We start from the raw sequence: 24,074 nt of genomic DNA, 5'->3' as shown, positions 1-24,074 counted from the left end.
TCTGAGCAAGTAAATAAAATAAAAGTCAGGACTTGCGCATGCAGGTAACGGGTTTAAATCAGGGGTCCAAGAGGAAAGTTACACAGTGCACTAGCCTTAAGGCCACTTGATGTCTTATCTTATCATGATGACTGATGGTGATTAAAAAGGAACAGCCTCTGTTGCCACATCCTGGTTGTTAAGTCGTTTAACGTTTACCTGTGATGATCACCTTGATGTCAGCACCTCGTTGAATTAGTCATAAAGTTGGGTGCCATGCAGACGGAATACTTTGATGAAGTTACATAAACCCTCTATACTTAGCAAGACGCTGAGCCATACAGTAGGACAGCGTTACGACAACTCTGTTCACGTCACAGGGCCAGTCCAATGCTGCGGCTCTTCTGTATAGGATTCTATTGGTCGAAGAGCATAGCGAACAGTGTCCAGAGTCCTGGACCGGAAGTAGGCAGAAATGCATTGGACTGAGCGGCAACAGCCCAGCTTTAATGATCTTAAATCCCTTTTATTTTAGATTGTTTGTTAGTAATAGTACAACATAAACATTACACAGACTTTAGTTGTTACTGTACAACACTTGTTTGACAGTTGTCATGTTGCGCACACGTGCCTAAAATTGCTGACATTTGCGGCGCCCTCGTTGAAAACAATGCATTTCAAACTCCAGCTTGTTCCAGTTCAGGCTGCATAGCGTGAACAAGCGCTCGAGTGTTCAGTTTTCTGCCCTCCTCAATGTCGTAACTCTGTCTTACTCTCAGACCCCTTTTCCACCGGTTGGTTCCCAATGGGAACCGGTTCAGTTCTTTTTGATTTTTAGTCCATGAGCCAGAGCTCCAAAATTGGTGGGCAAACTATACCCTATATTAAATTGTTTATAGGATCAATGCAAGTAAATTAATACATGATAACCCTTCCACAGTAGTAGCTTTTTCATATTTAGATTATTTTGCATATTTTCCTACATAATGCCTCATTTGCATATTTAAAAATGTAAAATGTGTAATACAATACAATAAATCATTGTCTTCGTGTAAGTACTCAATTGGGGAAGTTTAATGGTGATAACAATCTAATAAATAGGTATGGTTTTGCCCACTCAATTCATAATTAACGTTTCAATTTTGGAGCTCTGGCTCATGGACTAAAAACCAAAAAGAACTGAACCGGTTCCCATTGGGAACCAACCGGTGGAAAAGGGGCCTATGGCGCTGGCAAGACGGACCACCAAACCACCGTGCCAAAAATAGCCGATGTACAAGCTCAAAACGTGCCACAACATGTTGTGAGGCAAATTATTGTAGTGGAATTTAACAAAGTTCTGTATTAGCCTCTGAGATGTAGTGGAGTAGAATTATATGGTATTGAAATGTATTACTCAAATATACTATAGTATAACCTACGAACTATATCACAATTTTAATCAAATACAGTACTTGGAGTCTGCTGCTGCTTTTCACCCATAGACCATAACAAAATCTCATGATAAGCGAGACTCTGGTGCCATCTACTGGACAATTTGGTACAACTCTGTCAAACTAGAGTTTTTCTTTTGCAGCCCATTAGCTTTATTTTTAATTTCTAGGTTTCCTCAGTGAGTCAGTTGTATGTCACTTTGAACTGACAGTAGGCCAACTGACATCGTTGTAAATTAAGCTTAAATGGAAATGACACCATAGTCAGTCATTGAGATGGGTGAACTACAACATATGATTGGGTTTGTTTGTGTAGTTAATCAGGCGGCAGGCCACATCATTATTGTTGGCATTTGTGGGAAATAGTAGTTCTTCAGTATCTATTCTTCAGTTAGGTCAGGCAACATCAACCTTCACCTTCAGCATTAATTAATAAATGCAAAACTCGTGGAAACTGACTTTGCATGTCCAAAAGCTGTTACCCACTCACCCAGTGTTCCAATGGACTCACTATAGTTATTATTTAGTCACAAGTTATTGTCCCCTTTAAAAAAAAAAGTAAAATACAATGAATCCAAGAAATGTACTTTACTCATTCAACAACATCACACAACAAGTATAGAAAGTATTGGCCTATTTACTGTAGAATCATTAAGTATGAACAATGTAAACTTTCAAATGTACAGGTTGCTTTGAATCTCACTGGACTTGACATACTTGCAGAGGATTTCTGCACTGGGAGATGGATTGAGCTGCAAAAGAGAGAAGGGAAGAGATTAGACACCGTATTTCTTCACGTTTACATCAGATTATTTCCAAATTGCAGAAGCTAATGAAGATAACGAGAGGGGAACAATTTTTGGTTAGTCCTTAAGATCGGGTATTTTTTCCATCGTAAGATTTAATTTAATTAATTCTCCACCTACACATAACGGATGGATAAAGGACGTACTATTATACCTTAAGCTACACATAACGGATGGATAAAGGACGTACTATTCTACCTTAAGCTTGAAAAGATTCTCACTTAATGGTTCCATGATAACTTTCCAGAAATGGACGCCCTTTGTGGACCATGTAAAAAGCCTGACTGTAGTCGCAAAGATGGGCGATATTTGAACTAGGGAATGGTGAACACATAGGCCTATGCATTGTACTAAGGCCTATGCATTGTACTAATGGTGAACGCATAGGCCTATGCATTGTACTAATGGTGAACGCATAGGCCTACCTGCAATAAAACAACCAGCTCAAGTGGAGTTATGAGGTTTTTGTCGAAGCACGTTTTAATTCTCGCATGCATTCCATTGGTTCAATATTTTCTTTTCCATTTTCTGGAAAAAATATTACATTTTGGAGTTAGGTGGTTTCTTCCCGACAGCAGACTTAACCCATTTAGACCTGAGAACTGATTATACAAATGTCGTCTAAATCATGACAGTTTTCAGAAAAACCTCTGTTTCTATGTCAGTGGTGCTCAACCTTTTTCATGTCAATGAAAAAGAAGAATTATCTGTAATTTGGCTGCCGACCCCCATCTGAAAAGATGTTGTTCCAGGGACCCTCCCCAGAAGCAAAGATTTGAGTTAAAAACATTCGCTCTGAAAGAATATATATTCAAACATTTGCGTCACATTTTCTAAGATTTTTCAAAAATAGCAGACCATACATAATCTGCTATTTTTCAACAGCTAAAGCATAACGCAATGCTGGGTTCCCACCCAGAGGATGGGTTTGACCCCTCACCTTGACCACTTTGCTCAGGCTGCTCAGAAGAGGCTTGTAGGTTTCCATGGTGATGGAGTCTGGGGTGATGACATCGGTGTAACACTGGTAGACCACGGCAGGAATGTGATGGATCTGACACTGACTGAGGACTGAATACACACGACACAAACAAGATATGTTTCACTATTCAAGCTCACAACGCGTCGCAGTGCACGTTGTGAGCGTTGTGAGCGTCGGCTATTTTCAGCAAGTGTAAATAACCGTCATTACGACGGCATCAAGGCCCGCCAAAATAAAATTTTGTCGACTGAATCAACTGTAGATTTAGCCCTATATCTTGCGCCACCCTTATCGTATTTCCCATTTTTTACCATTTAAAAACATTTTTAAATAGTACAAATAGCCGATAAATAAGCTAACAACTTGTCGATGTAGATGGCTAGTTGAAGTATTTTTAAATGTTTTAAAATAGTAAAAAAATGGTAAATACGTTTAGGGGTAAGGGGCGGTGCAAGATGGAGCCCCAAGTCTACTAAAATCTTATGATATTTAGTCGACTAAAACTAGACTAACGCTAAGACGTTCCAGGTGACTAAAATGTGACTAAAACGAAATGAAAACTATTCAAGAGACTACGACTAAAACTAAAATAAAAATGTGCTGCCAAAAACAGCAGTGGTTTATGGGGTACACGGGTGTTCACCTGCAGCAGGCAGCCCAGTGATGATGTTGGGCGGCTCCAGGGGCCGGCAGAGCGCCTGGCTTCTGGACGTGCTGGTCCGCAGGCAGCGCAGGAACGGAGCGCTGCTGCTGCCGTACGCCATGTCCGACGTCTTGTAGTCCGACGCGGGACAGTCCGACAACACCGTGACACTCAGCCCTGCCTTGTGAAGACACCCCAACACCTGGACAACAACAACACGACCCGTTTAGCATCGCACGTACTGTAGAGTCGTGACCGTTTCTTTACACGATGCAACGCCCGACATTTGAACCCGGGTCTCCCGGCAATTAGGTTTCTACTCATTCTCGGTTTCGCCCGAGATTTCTCCCTTTGGTCATAAAGAAACACTTATCAACTGTCAATTAACCCGTTTGTGTTTTAAAGCATTATGTTATACTTTAGCTATTGAAAAATAGCAGATCTACAAGCTTATAGCGAGGCACCGAGTGCCCACTAAATGGGTTAATGGATCCCTAGCATCAATGACGTGTCATTACCTTTTCAGTCCACTGGAACAGCTGGTCTTCCGGGACATAGTTTGTGACTTGGCAGATCAGAACCTTCAAGACATTTCAACACGAACATTAGTTGTTTCTTCACCACAAAGTGAGCAAGAGGCTTTCACTACTTAATACTCTTATGTGCCTGGTTCGCTCTCTTTTTCCCCAAACGTCTTTGCCCAAAATCGCTGATCTACAAGCTCACTAAGCCGTCCAATAGTTCATACGTGTTCAATGCGTCGCATTGTGAGCTTGTATATCGGCTATTTTGTGGAATGAATGCAATGCTCCCCCCAGAATGTTAGTGTTGACATGGTCGAATGAACACATTTCTGAATAATAAATAAAAGCTAGTTATTTTGTGTTGTGTGCCTTGAAATTTAAATGTGTTTGTACATGTGTTATAATTTAATCAGCGTCATTATGGATTTTTCCATTACATGCACTAGACTAGAGTCCTAGACCAAGGAAAAAAAGGGGGGGGGAGAACTAAAATAAATCAGAATGGTTAATCCAAACTCTATATCTAATTGATGAGGAGGTGCACTATTGACAATGGACGAATGTCAGCTGTGTGACCCATAAACGAATAAAACACTTTTTCCCCTCTTCTATATAATAGCATTATAAGTGCAGTATGAGGTTTCACACAGCGTAAGATAAGACAGGCTGACACGGACAAGTGTACAGACGTTATTGTAGTGATTTTCAACCAGTGGTCCTTGAGGAGGTTCCAGGTGGTCCCCAGCTAAATGGTGGAGAGCTGGTAAGAGAGATGGACCCTTATAGATCTTTAACTCTTGAGAGCGTAAAATGAAACCAAATGGACCCTTATGGGTCAATTTGGTTTCATTTCATGTAATTCACTCTGGATAAATCTAGGCATTTTAGCCTACAGTAGATTGTAAACTGTACTAAGGAGGAGTCACACAAATTGTAAATTGTAAATTGTAAAATTGTCACTCACCGAAGTGTTGTCCCTGTATCTATGAAACACTGCGGTCTTCCCCTCCTTCCACACCGACGTGTGTCCGGCTTCTTCCCACGCCGTTCTGTTCAAAACGTACGCCGACAGAAAATCTGTTGAGAAAAACAACAACAACCACCACCACCACGACAACATTTATCAGACTCGATTCGCAACACAGGCAAGCGAAAAGCGACGGGACGGCGCGCGAAGGAGAAATGCAAGCCACTCGATCTGTGCCTAGTGCTGCTCGTTTTTAACGTTTTATACATTTTAGGTATTAAAAATGGCGTGCAACTGTATTGTACCAAACTTCAATACTTCTACACGCACAGCTGTTAGTTGGAAAGCCTGCTGTCAAAATGACACCAGCTATCTTCATCATTTTAATAAACTAAGTTTTGTGCCCGGACGGTTAGCTCAACCGTCCAGGCACCTAGGCGATCCCCCCCCCCCCCATCTCTGTCCCCATTTCCTGTCAGTCTACTTTCAACCTATCAATAAAAGGCAGAAAAAGCCAAAAATAAACTAAGCTTTGAAAATGTTTGATAATGTATGAACACCAATATGGAAACAATTATGACGAGTGCCTTTGTGCCTTTATCTTCGGAGACGATCGAGGCTGGGACCGAGGCTAGGGGTGACCGGAGCGCAGTGGCTTTTGCGCCGGTTATGGACGACTGCGTACCCAACGGACTCGACACCGGGCACTGCACAGTGCACACTGCCCTGTGGTGGCGTGGAACGCGTGTGTCAAATTTGAAGTTGGTGGGGCGAACGGTTTCTCGAGTTACGCAGATTACAGACGTACGTACAGAGACTTGGTACTTTTATAGATAGATAATTGCAATCAGGTTATAACAATTTAGGCATTTAGCAGACGCTCTTAATCCAGAGCGAATTACATTAAGCAAGAACAAAAAGCGTGGCAATACATCACATACATAAAAAAGTAGTTATCAGTAAGCTAAGAATGTAAGAGTGGAATATATATATAATGAAACTATGCATGTATACTTTATAGTGCCATGTTTACATAAAATACTATCTACGTTAAATAATACGCATACGCATACGCCTGTAAGGTCGTCGGGGCTAGGGCAAGTGATTATGTAATACTGCTCAGAGGCTTCGTAGTTGTGACATTGCTTCTTGTGTGCGTTGAGGCGCAGTAACAAAGCGGAACCAGTGGCGTTGGGGCGCAGTAACAAAGCAGAACCAGTGGCGTTGGGGCGCAGTAACAAAGCAGAACCAGTGGCGTTGGGGCGCAGTAACAAAGCAGAACCAGTGGCGTTGGGGCGCAGTAACAAAGCAGAACCAGTGGCGTTAGGGCGCAGTAACAAAGCAGAACCAGTGGCGTTGGGGCGCAGTAACAAAGCAGAACCAGTGGCGTTGGGGCGCAGTAACAAAGCAGAACCAGTGGCGTTAGGGCGCAGTAACAAAGCAGAACCAGTGGCGTTGGGGCGCAGTAACAAAGCAGAACCAGTGGCGTTGGGGCGCAGTAACAAAGCAGAACCAGTGGCGTTGGGGCGCAGTAACAAAGCAGAACCAGTGGCGTTGGGGCGCAGTAACAAAGCAGAACCAGTGGCGTTGAGGCGCAGTAACAAAGCAGAACCAGTGGCGTTGAGGCGCAGTAACAAAGCAGAACCAGTGGCGTTGGGGCGCAGTAACAAAGCAGAACCAGTGGCGTTGGGGCGCAGTAACAAAGCAGAACCAGTGGCGTTAGGGCGCAGTAACAAAGCGGAACCAGTGGCGTTAGGGCGCAGTAACAAAGCAGAACCAGTGGCGTTGGGGCGCAGTAACAAAGCAGAACCAGTGGCGTTGGGGCGCAGTAACAAAGCAGAACCAGTGGCGTTGGGGCGCAGTAACAAAGCAGAACCAGTGGCAGTTGGGGCGCAGTAACAAAGCAGAACCAGTGGAGTTGGGGCGCAGTAACAAAGCAGAACCAGTGGCGTTGGGGCGTAGTAACAAAGCAGAACCAGTGGCGTTGGGGCGCAGTAACAAAGCAGAACCAGTGGCGTTGGGGCGCAGTAACAAAGCAGAACCAGTGGCGTTGGGGCGCAGTAACAAAGCAGAACCAGTGGCAGTTGTCGTGTCTGTGACCATGGCATGAACTGGATTGGAGGATGCGAGACGAGTCACTTACTTGTAGCGTTGTGTCCCACTGCTATGATGACATTTGAACAGGGGACAGTCCCACAACCTGAGACCCCCGGACCCCAGTTTAGCTGCACCTCCCTGCTCAAATAATTGCACACACACACACACACACACACACACACACACACACACACACACACACACACACACACACACACACACACACACACACACACACACACACACACACACACACACACACACACACACACACACACAGCCTTATTTTTTTTGTTTTACAATTTTGAAACACTTCTGAAGTTAAATAATTACTTAGGAACTGGGACTTTTCTGTTTCAAGGGGAGCTATAAGGTATTGCAACCTATAGATGGTATTGCAACCTATAGATGGCCTATAGAAGAGGATATTTTAGAGGCGGTCCAATACAAGTAAAATTCATTTTACTTGTATTGGACATACAATTTCTTGCTCACCATCTCCTACCCACGACCACAGCCCCTTAACTCATGTTAAACAAAAAGAATGCTGAAAACAGTATGACCCATCAAAGTTAGAAATAGACGTAAAAGCAAGCAGTATTGAAGGCATCCAATTTGCTTTTTTTATTCTGGCGGCTATTAGTTATCAATATCATTCATATGGCTTAGCTCTTGCAGTTTCTAAGCAAAATGCATGGTGAATTGAAATCAGGTAAAAGGGCGTATACTTGGATTGAGATTCACACAAATCAGTGGAAGAGTTCAGTTGCTGAAGCCTTCAAGCCATAAGAGTTTGACAAACCCAAGTATGACAGAGCAACTTTCATTTCAGTTGAGACTTGACTTGAGTAATATATGTCCATATGCTTTGACTCAATTAGGTTACTGTCTGGAGATGAGTGCTGTGACTGTGACTGGTGACCACTGCATAGAGACAGCCATGTGATAATAAGATCATTATTGATTTGGTCGACTGATCTGACGTTAAAATATGATCACATTAAATTAAAACTATCAATCACTGATGTACATCCCATCATGTGCTAACATGCTAACGTCCCAGACACTACTATAGTGTGTGTTTAGATATGTAACAGACATGCTGCAGTAGCACACCTCTTCTCCTGCAGCTCCTTGTGGATGTGTTCATCTTCTTCATCTTCGTACGCTCCATCGCCATCATCATCGTAGTCTTCATCTTCGTCCAGAGCGCGTGAGGACGCTGTCACCACCTCGCCGAAGAACGTCGCCATATTTTTTTACTACAACAACTCTCCGCCCGGCCCCCGGCTGGCTGATGCTCTCCTCTGAGTGGCTGCCTCCGGTCGCCTGGCAGCGGAGGAGATGCGGTGAAGATAACGGCAACGTCCCATCGCTCGGAGGGTCGACATCCACGCACGCTTTCCGGCAGACTTTGCGGCAGTGGTTTTATAGCTACTGTAACACCAGCCATGCAGTGAAACATGTGCTCCCGTTATTTACATATTTTAGTAGCTTGGTATCCATGGCAACAACGGAAGAAAGGCTCCAACGTCCTGTCATGCGTCGGAGCAAGCGTCTCTCCGGACGATGGGATGTGATGTATGTTTTGCAGTAGAGTTCCCATTCCCCTGCAGACCGTTACTGTATCCACTCTCACATTTTACACCATTAAGAGTTTGCTCACACGTGCAGGTAAGAATGCATTATTATTATTAGTGTAGTTATCATTTATGAAGATTGTTATGGTGGTCTTATAGTAATGCACATTCACACATAGAACCATAACTATAGTAGGCTATAGTATGTGAGCTCACACAGTTATGAACCTACAGTAGGCTATGTTCATGTTGTTGACACACACAGCCTATTCTGTTATATTTTATATAATTATGTTATATTTAACTGTATTATATTTTCCATGTTGCCATTTGTCCCCCGGCCACTGCAGCTGACCTGAACTTTGAACATTGTTGTTGAGTTTGTTTGTCTTGAGGGTAGTTTCTTAGGTTATAAAATGCACTTACATATTGTTTACATTCTTATTTATTTTAATTAGGCCTATCCCACACTTGTTCAGGCTTAGGAGCTTTAGTGGATATTGCATTTGAGTTGACAAAGTATAGCTTACATTTATTTTGCCACATCTGCTTTCAAAACAACACATCAGCATTCTTTCTATATGGTGCCTATAATGCGCACACACACACACACACACACACACACACACACACACACACACACACACACACACACTGATGTGGATTGATTTCCCTGTATAATGCTGAATGCATGCATGTTTTGTGGTGTGCAATGTCTTGTCAATGTACTGATGTGTGCTTGTTATTCGAGTGTGTAAGTCATTAACTTGTCTTATCTGTCATGTAACTGCTATAATTGCATGCCATAATATCTGCAGCATTCCTTTATCATGTCCACTGTCCAGTGGAGGTCAACCGGTCACTTACAGTTATTACATAATTATCTTAAACCTTGAAATGGGACATTATGCATATAGTGAGTAGCCTATACTTTCTGGTATTTTGAAACCAATCATTTCATACTTTTCTTTACTCAAGTATACATTTTGATTTGAATTCCGGGACTTTTACTTTAAAGTCGTAAAGTAACGGAGTACTTCTACATTGCAGTATATTGGTATACTTTTACGTAAAAGTAAAACATTTGAGTCGTTGTTTTTTTTCCCCCACCGCTGTCTATACAACACACATGTGTATCCAGGTGCAGGCCACTAGGGTGTGCTGATGAGGTACTGCAGTACGCGCGGCGGGGTCCGCGGCTTGGACTTCCGCGACGTTCTGTTCTCGGGCTTCGCTCCAGACGGAGGGATGTTCATGCCAGAGAGCGTGCCCACGCTGAGCCCCGACACCCTGCTCTCCTGGAGGGGGCTGACCTACCCCCAGCTGGTGGTGGAGGTGGCCTCGTTGTTCATACCAACGCAGCTGCTGCCCAGAGACCATCTGAGCGGTGAGCCATGAGGCCCGTATTGGGCTTAAGTTAAAAGGATATATCGGTAGTCTGACCTACGTGGCCGGGTTAAGACTGAGGTTAGGGTTAGCGACCTACGTGGCCGGGTTAAGACTGAGGTTAGGGTTAGCGACCTACGTGGCCGGTTAAGACTGAGGTTAGGTTTAGCGACCTACGTGGCCGGTTAAGACTGATGTTAGGGTTAGCGACCTACGTGGCCGGTTAAGACTGAGGTTAGGGTTAGCGACATATGTGGCCGGGTTAAGACTGAGGTTAGGGTTAGCGACCTACGTGGCCGGTTAAGACTGAGGTTAGGTTTAGCGACCTACGTGGCCGGTTAAGACTGATGTTAGGGTTAGCGACCTACGTGGCCGGTTAAGACTGAGGTTAGGGTTAGCGACATATGTGGCCGGTTAAGACTGAGGTTAGGGTTAGCGACCTACGTGGCCGGTTAAGACTGAGGTTAGGTTTAGCGACCTACGTGGCCGGTTAAGACTGAAGTTAGGGTTAGCGACCTACGTGGCCGCTTAAGACTGAGGTTAGGGTTAGCGACATATGTGGCCGGTTAAGACTGATGTTAGGGTTAGCGACCTACGTGGCCGGTTAAGACTGAGGTTAGGGTTAGCGACATATGTGGCCAGTTAAGACTGAGGTTAGGGTTAGCGACCTACGTGGCCGGTTAAGACTGAAGTTAGGGTTAGCGACCTACGTGGCCGCTTAAGACTGAGGTTAGGGTTAGTGTTAGTAATCGGTCGGACTAACGGGAGGTCGTTCCCAGTGCGGAGAATCTGCCGGCTGGGATTGCTAGATAGCAAAAATGACGTTTTATTTGCCTTGGTACCGTATACATCGCTGTCAAGCCTCCGTTTTCCAGGAGCGGTGAGCGTGTCTGCATGTCCTGGAACTGTCCCATCGATGTTAACTCTTTTCCCCTTACAGCTCTGGTAACCGAAGCGCTGTCGGGCTTCAGGGTCCCAGGAGCGGTGAGCGTGCGCAGGCTGAGGGACGGCCTGAATGTCCTGGAACTGTTCCATGGGAGCACCTTCGCCTTCAAAGACCTGGCCATGAGCTGCACCGTGCACTTCCTAAACTACTTCCTCACCCGAGAGAAGCGCACAGCCATCATTGTTGTAGGTAAGAAAGGGTTGGAAGCGGTCTAGTCGTCTAAAACCGGGCTATAGCTCTGGTCTCAAAGTCAACGTTTTTTACCCGTCTAATACATTATGATTATACTTCCCCTCTATAACTACAATTAGAAATGAAAATGAATGTTTTAGAGACAACAGGCAAAATAACAATTCTATACATTCCCTAATTGTGTACACTTCTTATAAGGTTAGTAGTGCAGGTGTTTAACAATAATTTAACTCTTGAGAGGGTAAAATGAAACGCGTTTTTGGTTTCATTTTACACTCTCAAGAGGTAAAGATCTATAAGGGTCCATTAGGTTCCCAACTGTGTGTGTGTGTGTGTGTGTGTGTGTGTGTGTGTGTGTGTGTGTGTGTGTGTGTGTGTGTGTGTGTGTGTGTGTGTGTGTGTGTGTGTGTGTGTGTGTACGTGTGTTTGTGTGTGTGCGCGTGCGTGCAGGTACGTCCGGGGACACCGGCGGCTCAGCCATCCACAGTGTTAAAGGTCTCAGCGGGATGGATGTGGTGGTGGCGTTTCCTCGAGGACGCATCACCGCCGTCCAGGAGAAACAGATGACCACCTGCCTGGACTCCAACGTGCACGTGTTTGCGGGTGAATTACGGCACACATGGCAGCTCACCAAACCAAACAAAAAGACATGAACAACAACACCTTTAGACGCTATACTGTCCCTGTCCTTATATATAGGCAAACATAGTGGTGAAAATAACACATCTACAAGCTCACAATGTGTCATCTGGCAATGCGTTGTGCGCTCGCGATGGCTTGTTCTAGAACCCTTTACAGTAAATTGTTCTTTGAAGTTGAAAGGTTCTTTCTGGAGGCAAACCTTCCGCAACCAAAATGTGTTTATTCTCAAGCAATAGTGTTTCCCAAACCTTTCAAGGTCGAGACCCAAAACAGAGACTAGACCTAAACTATAGTCCACGCAGGGAAGCTGAAAGTACCTTCACTAAAAACGCCGGGACAACGCTCCACACGTCCAAAACTCTTCTCCCTCCTAGCTCCAAAACTATGGAATGCACTTCCCATTGCAATCAGAACTGCAGACTCACTCCCAATCTTCCGTCGTAGTCTAGTGTAAACCCACCTCTTCAGACTCCATCTTAGCTTAACACTTAACGTAGCCTCGACGACCTTACAGGCGTATGCTTAGGATCAACTTATGGAACTTAGATTGCATTTTATGTAGACACAGCACTGTATCTATCTATAGTATACACGCATAGTTTAATTACATAGATATTCCACTGTTATGTTCTTAGCATAGAATGTAAAAAAAAATTGACAAAGTTCTCCGGGTCTGATATGGACGTAAGATGAAGCCTGTCAGTCCTTGAATTGTAAGTCACCATCTTTCTAGATCCGTTTGGGCCCAGCTGGCAATTGGCTGGCCCAGACAACGAGGCGGGACTTCCCCCCTTCTTCTTCGTTGGTGGATCCCGATCATAGACTGTAAAGGTAGCCACGCCCCTCAGAACATACTCGACTCGACTTTATGGTAATCTTTTTAATAAATGGGACCATAATTTTCCAAAAAGAATATTATGACAAGAGAAATGAGACCCATGTTTATTAAGGTAATACAGTCTAGGTGAAGTTGGGCCCAAATACATGGACTTCTATGGAGGGTGTTTTGGGTCCAATGACAGCGCCACAACAGGCCATTATATGAACTGACTTCAGGAAGTCAGGATTTCCTACTGGCTTCAGACACTATTGGCTTCACTGCGCCCCTGGTTCCACCCGTTTCGACTGATATCAATCGACAAGACCGCAGTGATCACTTAGGATCAGTACGATTGTTTTCGACGAGTATGGGCATGCTCTGCCGACTGAACCCCCCCCCCCCCCCCCCCCCCCCCCCCGACAGGATTAAGGTTGGCGAACATGCGTTAATATTAGGACCGTGCTGCGACATGCTTGCGGTTATGTTTAGGGGAGGGTATGAGGAGGCTTGTCGTTTTCAGTAGGCTCAGTAGACCTGACTAGACCGATAAGATCGGTTAACGTGTCATCAACGCCAATCGCAGCCAGTATAGGCTCCAGGCGAGCCGATCGGCTCTTATTACGGCTGGCGTAATAAGTAACCTACTGGGAATTATCGGTTGATTTTCGGTCGAAACGGTTACTGGTAATTTTTTCTTACATATGATTCAAGATGACTATTCTTATGTATTTGATGTTTTTGTTCTTGCTTACTGTAAGTCACTCTGTATTAAGAGTGTCTGCTAAATGCCTAAATTGTAAATTGAAATAGCAGATATTGTTTTTAAATGTAGGAAAAGAAAATTGGGTTTTTACTCGATTCGTGACCCATATAACAATTGGCCCGTGACCCACAAATGGGTCCCGACCGACTGTGTGGGGGAGGGAAAAAAAGTGCTCTAAAGGACCAGTTTGGAATCCTTTACGTCTCCGCTTGCAGCGGATGGCAGCTCCGACGACATTGACGTCCCCATACGGAGGCTGTTTGCCGACCAGGAGCTGGTGAGGAGCCACGGCCTGATGAGTCTGAACTCCGTCAACTGGTCCAGAGTGATGGTCCAACTGGCCCACTTCATCTACGCCTACCTGCACATCGCCCCCGTGGGGGAGCAGCGTGGGGCCCACCAACACAGCCCTGCACTGCCTCCTCTGGAGGTGGTGGTGCCCACGGGAGGGGCCGGGAACATCGCAGGTGAGACGTGATCATCAGGGGTTGCACGCAATGCTGGTCGCGGTGCGGTGTGAGTAGTTCATTAGTACGGCAGTGGTTCCCACACTCCCACACATTCATGTCAAGGACCCCCAAAATTCACACTAATTAGCCCCGCGGACCCCCATTTGAAAAGATATGCCAAGGACCCCCGTGAGAGAAGATTTTTACAGCTCTAGCAGTGATTCTCGACCCGTTTAATTTCAAGGACCCCCAGTTTGACATGCATTAGTCTACGGACCACCATTTAAGCATTTAATTATAATTTTTTATCTCTGGGACCCCAAATTTATATTGTAAAATCAATGTTAATTTAACTCTGAGAGTGTACAAATTATTTAGTCTTAGTTTTAGTCATCATGGCTTAGTTTTCATTTAGTTTCCATTTCGTTTTTGTCAGTGAAAAAAGGTAGTCGACAAACAGTCTTAGTCGTGGAAAACACCAGTGGTGCTGAGTGGTGTGTTGTGTGTCTATACCAGCCGGCCTCATTGTGAAGCAGATGGGCGTGCCGCTGCGTCTGGTCGCCATGGTGAACGCCAACGACATCGTCCATAGGACGGTGCAAAGAGGGGACTTCTCCATGAGCGACACGGTCACACAGACACTGGCCCCCGCCATAGATATCCAGGTACACTGTCAGCGTCACACAGACACTGGGTGACAGTTTGTGATGTAAAACAAACGTTGCCAACACAAACATTAAACGCCATTAACAACAAAGAGACAATATGACGTATATGAGGCACATTATGACGTCAATGTTCCCTTCATTGTCAATGGCGTTTACAAAACAAACATTGAACTAAAGACAATTAACCTGTGTATAGGAGGGGCTAGCGCCACTCAAAAAGGATCCATGCAACATGTCTGTTTTCTATATGTCTCCATATGTTTCCATATACTGTATAGGATCCATACAACATGGAGCGTGTGTTCTGGCTGCTGTCAGGGAGAGATGGAGCCTTAGTGAAGGACTTGATGGAGGACTTTCAACATTCTCACCGAAACACCCTGCCTGAAGCTCTGCACAGACAGGTCCATTTAATACGCTGCAGAAACACCCTGCCTGAAGCTCTGCACAAACAGGTCCATTTAATACGCTGCAGAAACACCCTGCCTGAAGCTCTGCACAAACAGGTCCATTTAATACGCTGCAGAAACACCCTGCCTGAAGCTCTGCACAAACGGGTCCATTTAATACGCTGCAGAAACACCCTGCCTGAAGCTGCCTGTAACGCTGTTGGTGTTTTTATTGCTGTAATCTTTTATTAACCCATTCTGACCTGAGATCAGATTCATACGAGGTTTCCGCCGGACACACACTGGTCTGATGAACCCATTCTGACCTGAGATCAGATTCTAAAAATGTCAGTCGCTCTTCGATTTTTCAAAAATAGCAGACCTACAAGCTCGTATCGCGCCACTCGGTGGCGCGATATGAGCTTGTAGATCTGCTATTTTTAAATAGCTAAAGCATAACATGATGCTGACACCAAAATGGGTGCCCGTTCAGAATGGATTAATGACAATAAGTTCTATTCTATTCTATTCTATTCTATTGACACATAGCCTATCAGCTAAAGTTATAGCTATACTGTATAATCATCTCCATAAGTAATAATACCAGAACTATCAGTGATGGTGAGACCCACTGCATCCCAGATGATCTTTATTCTTTTTCTGATGGCTGTCCGTGTTTACAATGTAAGAATGTATTAAGTACTGTATTAAGATGTGAAGACAATTAATGATTCAATCCGTCAATTCCGTCAAGTGTCGTGCAAGGGTTAACATAGTTACTTTCAATACTTTTTTAGTAAAGCTACAGAGAGGGGCTAAAGAGCCACACGTGGCTCCGCAGGTTGCAGACCCCTGTCCTGGGGCGTTCTCCTTCTCTCCAGGGCCAAATTAGCCATTGGGCTGGTGGGGCCCTCGTGGGGGTTAATCCGTCCCTGCTTGTCTCTGGTGTTGAACGGTCCTGTGGTTGTGCTCTCTCAGTTGTCCCAGGCCATGTGGACGCAAGCGGTGACAGACGAAGGCATCGTGAGCACCATGAGGACATGCTGGGAGGAGAACGGCTACGTGTTGTGTCCCCACACGGCGGTGGCCGTGTGGCATCACTACCACTGTCCCCACGACCCTGACATTCACAGGTGAGAGGTCAGGTGAGACGACCCTGACATTCACAGGTGAGAGGTCAGGTGAGACGGCCTTTCCGCCTCTGGAGCGTACGTGTGCTCAAGGGAGGGCAAAACTTTCCCCGGATTCCTTGCGAAGCACCGCAGAAGCATGAGCGTGCGTCGCAGAGCGCATGTTCGGGTCCGATAAGTCCTGGGAAAAGATGTGCTGTGATTGGCCAGTAACCACTTGAGTGGCAGCCGCGTGACGTAACGTGCCTTCCACACTTCCGGTGTACTTCCTCCCCCAGTGTAAATTCTTCCTCCCCTCCTTCGACACACATCGCTCCAACGAACTGCAGCGGCCAATGAGGTTTTTTAAATATCTATGATCACAACAGGCAAAACAAAACAAAACATAGAGTACCCAAACCCTGCCTGACAGCCATTGCACAATGATTCTTGTCAGGTGGAAATGGCCCTGGCCTAAATGGGGAGTTGCATCATGATCCAAGGAATCCAGGGGAAGCCAATAAATGGATTCTATACAGCCTATAATTCAAGAATTAATAGCCCAAAATGTGAAGCTGCCTATATGTTATACAGTAGCACCACCACAAGGCCGAGAAAAGTATTTAATTGGTTATTAGAGAAAATAACCAATGGAAATGTTTTTATTTTTCTCCAGGTGTTACGTAGCTACAGCCTCTCCCGCCAAGTTCCAGGCGGCAGTGGAGAGGGCGGGGCTGACCTTTGACCCTCCGGAGGCGGTGCAGGCATTGGACGGGATGGCCACCCGCTGCCAAAACCTGGAGAGGAGTGTGGACTGGAAGACTGACTGGGAGAAGCGCCTGAGAGAATGCATCCAGTCTATATACACATCTAGGCAACCCTAATCCCTCAGGACAAGGGGGCGCCCGGGCGGCGGTGGCTCAGGGGTAGAGTGGCCGGATGGGAACCGCAAGGCTAACCAGCTCGAACCAGAGTTTTTATTTTTTAACCCACGATTTTGTAACCCATTTTTCACCCCTGTGTCAATCATCTAATGTGATCCTGGGCTCTACACACCCTCCGCCAACCTGGGGAGAGCAACGGACTTAACTCATGCTTCCTTCATGCTTGAGTGTCCAAGTTGCTCCTTTACACCTGACAGGGGGGAGTTTCCCTGGTTGGACGTAGCGCGTGGAAGGAACACGTTATTCCAACCAGTTCCTTTCCCCTCCATCAGGCGCCCCGGCTGGCCAGGGGGAGGCAGTTTAGAGACCAGGATTACTGCATGTTTTTGTGAGGGTATCTATGCAAACTCCACACAGAAAGGCCCTTTCGCCAACCCCGCCTTCGGGTATGGGCACTGATGACGCGGAGGAGGAAACACGCCGCCAGCACCCACAGCGCCCCGAGCGGGAATCGAACCCAGGACCTTCTAGCTGTGAGGCGACAGCACTACCAACTGTGCCACCGTGCCCCAGAGTTTCTGTCGAAGTGTCCTTGAGCAAGACACTGAACCCCTAATTGCTCCCGATGTGCAGGTTGGTGCCTTGCATGGTTTCTGCCGCCATCGGTGTATGAACGGCTGTAATGCACAATCTATGCAAAGGGCCTTGGACAAAGGCACTGTGCGTGTGTGTGTGCGTGCGTGCGTGCTTTCTTTTTTGACACAAGTTGACCAATGTGCTGCTGCTGCCTGCTGTACAATGAAAACAAGTCAAATCGATTGATTTGTCCTTCTTAAGAAGGACATCAATAACTAAAGATTTAAGAAAATGAATAAATATCTCACATTTCATAAACCAAAGTGATATTTGTGACTCCATGACATGTTATCCTGCATCACCCCCAGGTAGAGTGTGGCAATGCTTTTAGTCTTGTTGCATCCTGCCACACTAATAGCCAGCGCAACACCCCATCCTTTGTCCGCCTTCTCCTACCAAACCACACCGCTTGCACACATCTCACCATGCACAACACCAACAGCATGCCTGTCCAGACATCAACCACTACTTTGCATCCATGCAACATCATATTTACAGTACAATACCCATTTATATGAAATGAAAAGCTGTTGTGCACAAGACATGTGTGGCTGATTGGGCTCACACTCCACTGATGCTGTGGGCCTCAGTAAAGTGAATAATAGGATGGTATCTCATCCACTGATGCTGTGGGCCTCAGTAAAGTGAATAATGTAGTATATTAGATCTTACAATAAACTGAATAATGTTACATACAGTCTTACAATAACGCATCCGTATCACATCCACTTGTGCCACGGGTCAAATTGCCAAAGTCAAAATAACGGTGAAATTGTATGGTTTGCGTTGAAATCCGCAGACTACGTTATTTAAGTTTTCAAATACTTGTAGTGGTGTGGAACGTACAATATTTTGCTTCGTGAGGTGCAGTGGAGTCTGGAAAAAAAACATTTTTCTCAGGTACAGCACTTGTGTAATAGATGCACTTACCGGTATGGTTATACTTTCCACATTGTGCACTCTCTCTCTCTCTTTCTCTCTCTCTCTCACTCTCTCCCTCTCTCTGGTGTAAAACGTGCAAGGTGCAAACGCAGTTATGGTTGGCATGTGATGGAAGGCAGTTTTTAAATCATGATGTACCAAAATACATGGGTCTAAAATATCAGAAACACAGAACAAATCCTACAACTGTTTGCACTTGAAATCTTTCACCTGCCAGGATTGGGCAACATTGGACGTTCAAAGGTGGTTTTGGAGTTGTTTCTCTGATCGGCCTGGTCTGGTCGTCAGAGAAAACTGTTTGATTGACCGCATGCATATACTTTGTTAACAAGTTTGAGAACAGTACAGCAGTATACAGGCATTGCACTCAATTCATTAAAATGCATAGAATACACTACTTTACATAACAACAACCCTGATGTTTATCAGGGGAAACGTGGTGGGGTAGCGTACAACTTCAAAGTGTGAATATACTGTAGACTCAGACCATGTTGAGGCAATCGGGGGAATTAGGCTTTTAACCTATAACTTGAGCTCCCCAAAAAAAGCTAAACTACCGTGGCTATACTGTACTGTACCTTACCTTAGTTAACCTGTGCCTTGAATTCCTTCAGCCAGGCAGCTAGCTGTTTATTGGTTATATCATCGACCCCTCTGCTCAAGGCCAACAGAGAGCCTAATGCACACATTGAGAGTGAAGAGTGAGTGGGAAGTGGGAAGTGCATGATTACACAATAATCACATACGCAGCAGTCCAGTTTAATGTCAAATCTGATATTTGGACATCAATAAGAGGCGTTGGGAATTTATATAAGCAATACAATATTCATTATACACAGTCAAAAACGGGACGACAAGGAACCTGGGTAATGGAAGAAAATATCCGTAAACAGGTTGAGCAACACTGATCAATGGAATGTGCAGTCAACACGCATTATTTTGGCTTTCTGCTGAAAAGTAGAAAAACATGGAATGCACATTTGAAGATTTAAATGACATTATTACATATTCTTCTCATATTCTGCTTTTTGCCACAGAAAGGACATGGCGGCGTTGGCTCAGCGGTAGAGATGGGAACCGCAAGGTTCCCAGTTCCCTCCCCCAGAGTTTGTGTCGAAGTGTCCTTGAGCAAGACACTTGATGTGGTCAAGGGCATCATCGGTGCAGGGCATTAATGCTGGCCTGCAGTATTGGGTTCACTTCTCCAGTAGACACGACAACCATCTTATAGGAACAACTTCACTTTATTAACGTCAGCTTAGCAACACAGCAACAACAAGACAGACATGGGGAAGAACACAGCCTGCCCTTTACAGAAACACTGCACATGCCTGCCCAACAACATAACCCCAAAGCATTCCCATACTTCAATTACACACAGTCTTATTGTCCCACCTGGACAGTACAACATTGCTCTCTGGTTTCTCCACAGCAGCTTCCACGGTGTGTTCAGGGCAAAACTCTGCAGGGAGAGAGATGAGCACATGATTATGATGAGATAAACACATGCATAATGTGGAAAGGGACACATGAATATGAGCGTTTCGAAGTTCGGTATACTCAGCCCCGTCCGAGTTGTAACCCAATATGGACATAATGGTAAATAAGGTCACACCCGAAATCACCCAGCCTCAGTGAAATAGCACTTCCGTACTAGTGAAAGCCATGCCTCCGTCGCGGTCAAAACAGTAGTTGTGTACAGATTCCGGGGTTTCTAGGCATGTCTGTACGGAATTGCAATTCCGTACATATATATCTGATCAATAACCCACACTCTTAACCTTCACTTGAAAAAATAAGACATGGCTAAAATAGCGGATCTATGAGCTCACAATGCATCACATCGTGACCCATTGTGAGCTTGTAGATCGGTTATACTGCTACTTTTACTAATGATGAAGTAGTAGGGCAGTGGTTTTCAACCAGAGGTCCAGAGACCACCAGTGGTCCTTGAGGGGTTTTCAAGGTGGTCCCCGGCTAAATGTCGAAGAGTTAGTAACCAAATGGACCCTGATAGATCTCAAGAGTTACATTATTGTTAAAGGAGCATTCAGTGATTTGGAAACCCCCCGGTCCGCCACGCACTACAGTGGGGGGTGACACGCAACAGGCCAACAGCACTGTACACACCAAGGCCCGCCCCCGCTCGATCATGATTGGATGAAGGCTGGGCCACCTAGCCAAAAACAAAACCTACGTTTTTTTGACCCCCAGGGGTTAACTGGGGACAGGGAGGAACTCCTTATATGGTCAGCACACTCTATAGTAGGGAGGATTATCACAAAAAACAGTGACAGTTCTACATTACTTTTGGGTGTGAGAGGCTAAATCTCATCACATGGTGGTCCGTGGCTCAAATGCCCACTAAATAACGGGCCTTGAAAAGGACATTAATAAAAGTGTTAAAACACCTTGTCTGTGGTCATAGTGGAAGTCTGGCGACAGAGAGAAGTTCATACACCTGGCCTGCTGATGAAACACTTCCAGGTCAGATTGATTCAAGCTCCGCCCCCTCGCTGGAAGAACACACATACACACACACACGCGCGCGCTCGCACACACACACACACACACACACACACACACACACACACACACAAACACACTCGGGTCATCCTATCATGTTATCATCATACATCATCATGCATCGCATTACATCGAATCACCTTTATGTGGTACACACAAACACAAACACAAAAAAAGAAAGAAAAAAGGAAAAACGTATTTGAATTATAACATGGTGGGCACGTTTGGAAATACCGCAACGGAGCGCACTCGCCTATTAGTTTGCATTGCACAGTGCGCTCAGTGCACTATTTCCGAACGAGCCTGGTATGTGAAATCATGTCAATCAAATCAAAGCATGTTTAACTAACACAGATAACTAAAATAAATGGTGCATTAACATTCACCCATTGGCACGCACATTCATACACTGATGGCGGCGGAAACCATGCAAGGCACCAACCAGCACATCAGGAGCATTTAGGGGTTCAGAGTCTTGCTCAAGGACACTCTGGGGGAGCCCGGGTTCGAGCTGGCAACCTTGCGGTTGAGCCTCCCCGATAACTAGCTGCATACCTGTACTTACCTAAGATATACAGAGAGTGAACGGGGGGGTTGTCTGACTTGTCACATCGTTTGGCCGTGGTGATGTTAACAAACAAACAGTCATCACAAGTAGACAGCAAGTTGAACTTGCTCTCAATTATATCACCTGGAGAGGAGAATAACATCCATTTTACTGATGTCACGTGTTGTGTGTTACATCATGATGATGTCATTATGTTGATGTGCAGTGTTGGGTAACGTTTTTCTTCTTTCTTTTTAAGTAATACAGTATGTAAAGTAATAATGTTACTTTAAAAAAGTAACTAGTAATAGGTAATATATTTGTCAGGATCTGCTTTCCATGTGCTGTTTTTGTTGTTCTTGAATCTTATTTTGAAGTAAAGCTATGGGGTTATATTCCTGGATCTTGAAGGGAAGTGTTTCCTCTCTTGCATTGTATTTGTGACCTGCCTTGCCTCGCCTTCCCTGATTTGTGGTTCTTTGTTTCACCTGTGTCTTGTTTTCCCCTCAGCCAATCCATGTGTTGATTGATTTGAGTTCACCTGCAAGTCCTGTTAATCGTGTGCCTATTTAAGCCCTGTGTTTGGTTGTGTTCTCTGTTGGATTATTGTCTTGTAACCTGAGTTCCAAGTCTGTTTATGTTTGCTAGTGTTGCGCTCCTGCAAACCTTTGTTAAATAAAACTACCATTTAAGATTCCCGACGTCCTTGAATTTTTGGGTCCTATACTTGAAAACCATTCTGACAATATTTCCAACAATGCTTACCTCTGACGTCCATGGTGATGTTAGAGATGATTGTCACATTGAACAGATCTACGGTACAGGATCCGTTCCTTTAGACGAGGACACACAGTGACACACTTTGTTATTAACACTATAGGGAGGAACCCATATATCGGCCACATATCGGTGTCGGCCGATATTTGCCATTATTGGACAATATCGGTACCGTATTGGCAAATAAAACAGACATTAACCCATTAGGCCTTTTATTGAAACGAGAGCAAGGTAAGCAAGCAAAATATGTCTAAAAATAATTTCCGGAACGGAAGGGGGGGGGGGGGGGGGGCTTACAGAGTAAAAGAAGCCATATCTTCCCGGCACCCGAGCTTCTATTTTGAAAAAATCCCGGCATTGATTGTGTTAACCGATGGCAGTAACTGAAAACTATCTGTTGTTAATAAGCGTACATTTTGCGTTGGCTATGTTATCTTTATCGGCCGCCTACCAAGCTGTAAATTCTGAACATTTATTTATTGTATTGAAGATGTTTGTTTCTCTATCACAAAAGGGGGAAATAAATTAAAGCGAAATAAACATATATCGGTATCAGTATCGGCTAGATTGTTATTGGAATAGGCCAAGAATTTCCACATCGGCACATCCCTAATTAATGCGTACTTTATCACAAGACACACGCACACACACACGCACACACACACGCACACACACACACACACACACACACACACACACACACACTCACATGCGTTCGTGTGCCACCATGGTGAGCGTTCTGTTGTCCTCGGCAGAAGGCGTAAAGTCAATCCATGAAGACTGAGTCCAGTTCAGAAGATATATAAAGTCAGTATGGTCTGAAAAGCCTTCAATTAAGTTCCAGCGACCTGAAAACTATAGCAGAGGGATAGACAAACACAGATGAACCCATTGTGACCTAAAAGACCAGATTCTACTAAATGCAGGGGTCACCAACATGTCCGTACACGGACAAAGACTTGGTCGTGTCCGTGGCAGATTTTCTGTTTTACACACCATTATAATGTACCTGTTTTTATCATAACACCCACTTTACTGAATGTCAGGTCTCCAGGTTTTCTCCATAATTATTTATTGTGACACTATGGCCTGGCGCATTAGAAGTCCACTAGGTTCTCACATTGTTTTATTTGCAAGGACCCCTGAAACTCTGAGTGTTCAAATGGAACCAAATGGACCCTTATGGACCCGTAGGGGTCCGTTTGGTTCCATTTGAACTCTCAGAGTTACAGACCTGTTATTCAGGGCTATCTATATTTATGTGTTTCTGGTATTATTATTATCCACTCATGTTGTATGTATGTGGCAAAATAAATATGTTGACAAAAATGTCTGCCACAAGCCAACATGGCGATGACCCCTGACAAAATGTCTTCTAAATCCTGAT

General features: G+C 44.9%; 2 protein-coding genes across 3 annotated transcripts; one reads left to right on the top strand and one right to left on the bottom strand.

Moving 5' to 3' along the window:
• Window positions 1-1,985: 1,985 nt before the first annotated feature.
• On the bottom strand, window positions 1,986-8,712 carry psmg1 (proteasome (prosome, macropain) assembly chaperone 1). The gene is made up of 7 exons (XM_083772250.1): window positions 8,548-8,712; window positions 7,478-7,569; window positions 5,332-5,444; window positions 4,362-4,424; window positions 3,844-4,045; window positions 3,159-3,289; window positions 1,986-2,164 (listed from the first exon to the last, which is right to left on the bottom strand). The coding sequence occupies exons 1-7, from the start codon at window positions 8,682-8,684 to the stop codon at window positions 2,087-2,089; spliced, it is 816 nt and encodes a 271-aa protein (XP_083628376.1). The 5' UTR covers window positions 8,685-8,712; the 3' UTR covers window positions 1,986-2,086.
• A 312-nt stretch (window positions 8,713-9,024) lies between these two features.
• thnsl2 (threonine synthase-like 2) lies at window positions 9,025-19,218 on the top strand. Of its 2 annotated transcripts, none has more exons than XM_083767302.1 (10): window positions 9,025-9,105; window positions 10,153-10,398; window positions 11,338-11,532; window positions 11,986-12,138; window positions 13,976-14,227; window positions 14,726-14,874; window positions 15,156-15,281; window positions 16,245-16,399; window positions 17,052-18,275; window positions 18,953-19,218. In XM_083767302.1, exons 2-9 carry the CDS (start codon window positions 10,176-10,178, stop codon window positions 17,257-17,259), a joined length of 1,461 nt encoding a protein of 486 aa, XP_083623428.1. In that variant the 5' UTR covers window positions 9,025-9,105; window positions 10,153-10,175; the 3' UTR covers window positions 17,260-18,275; window positions 18,953-19,218. The 2 variants fall into 2 exon arrangements, with proteins under 2 accessions (XP_083623428.1, XP_083623429.1); XM_083767303.1 differs by having other exon boundaries at window positions 9,065-9,105; window positions 10,167-10,398.
• The last annotated feature ends 4,856 nt before the right edge of the window (window positions 19,219-24,074 follow it).

This window comes from Protomyctophum parallelum, assembly GCF_964188405.1.
Source record: "Protomyctophum parallelum genome assembly, chromosome: 1".
In the NCBI taxonomy this organism is placed as follows: Eukaryota; Metazoa; Chordata; class Actinopteri; order Myctophiformes; family Myctophidae; genus Protomyctophum; species Protomyctophum parallelum.
The sequence above is the reverse complement of the archived record's forward strand: the minus strand, read 5'-3'. Positions and strand labels throughout refer to the sequence as shown.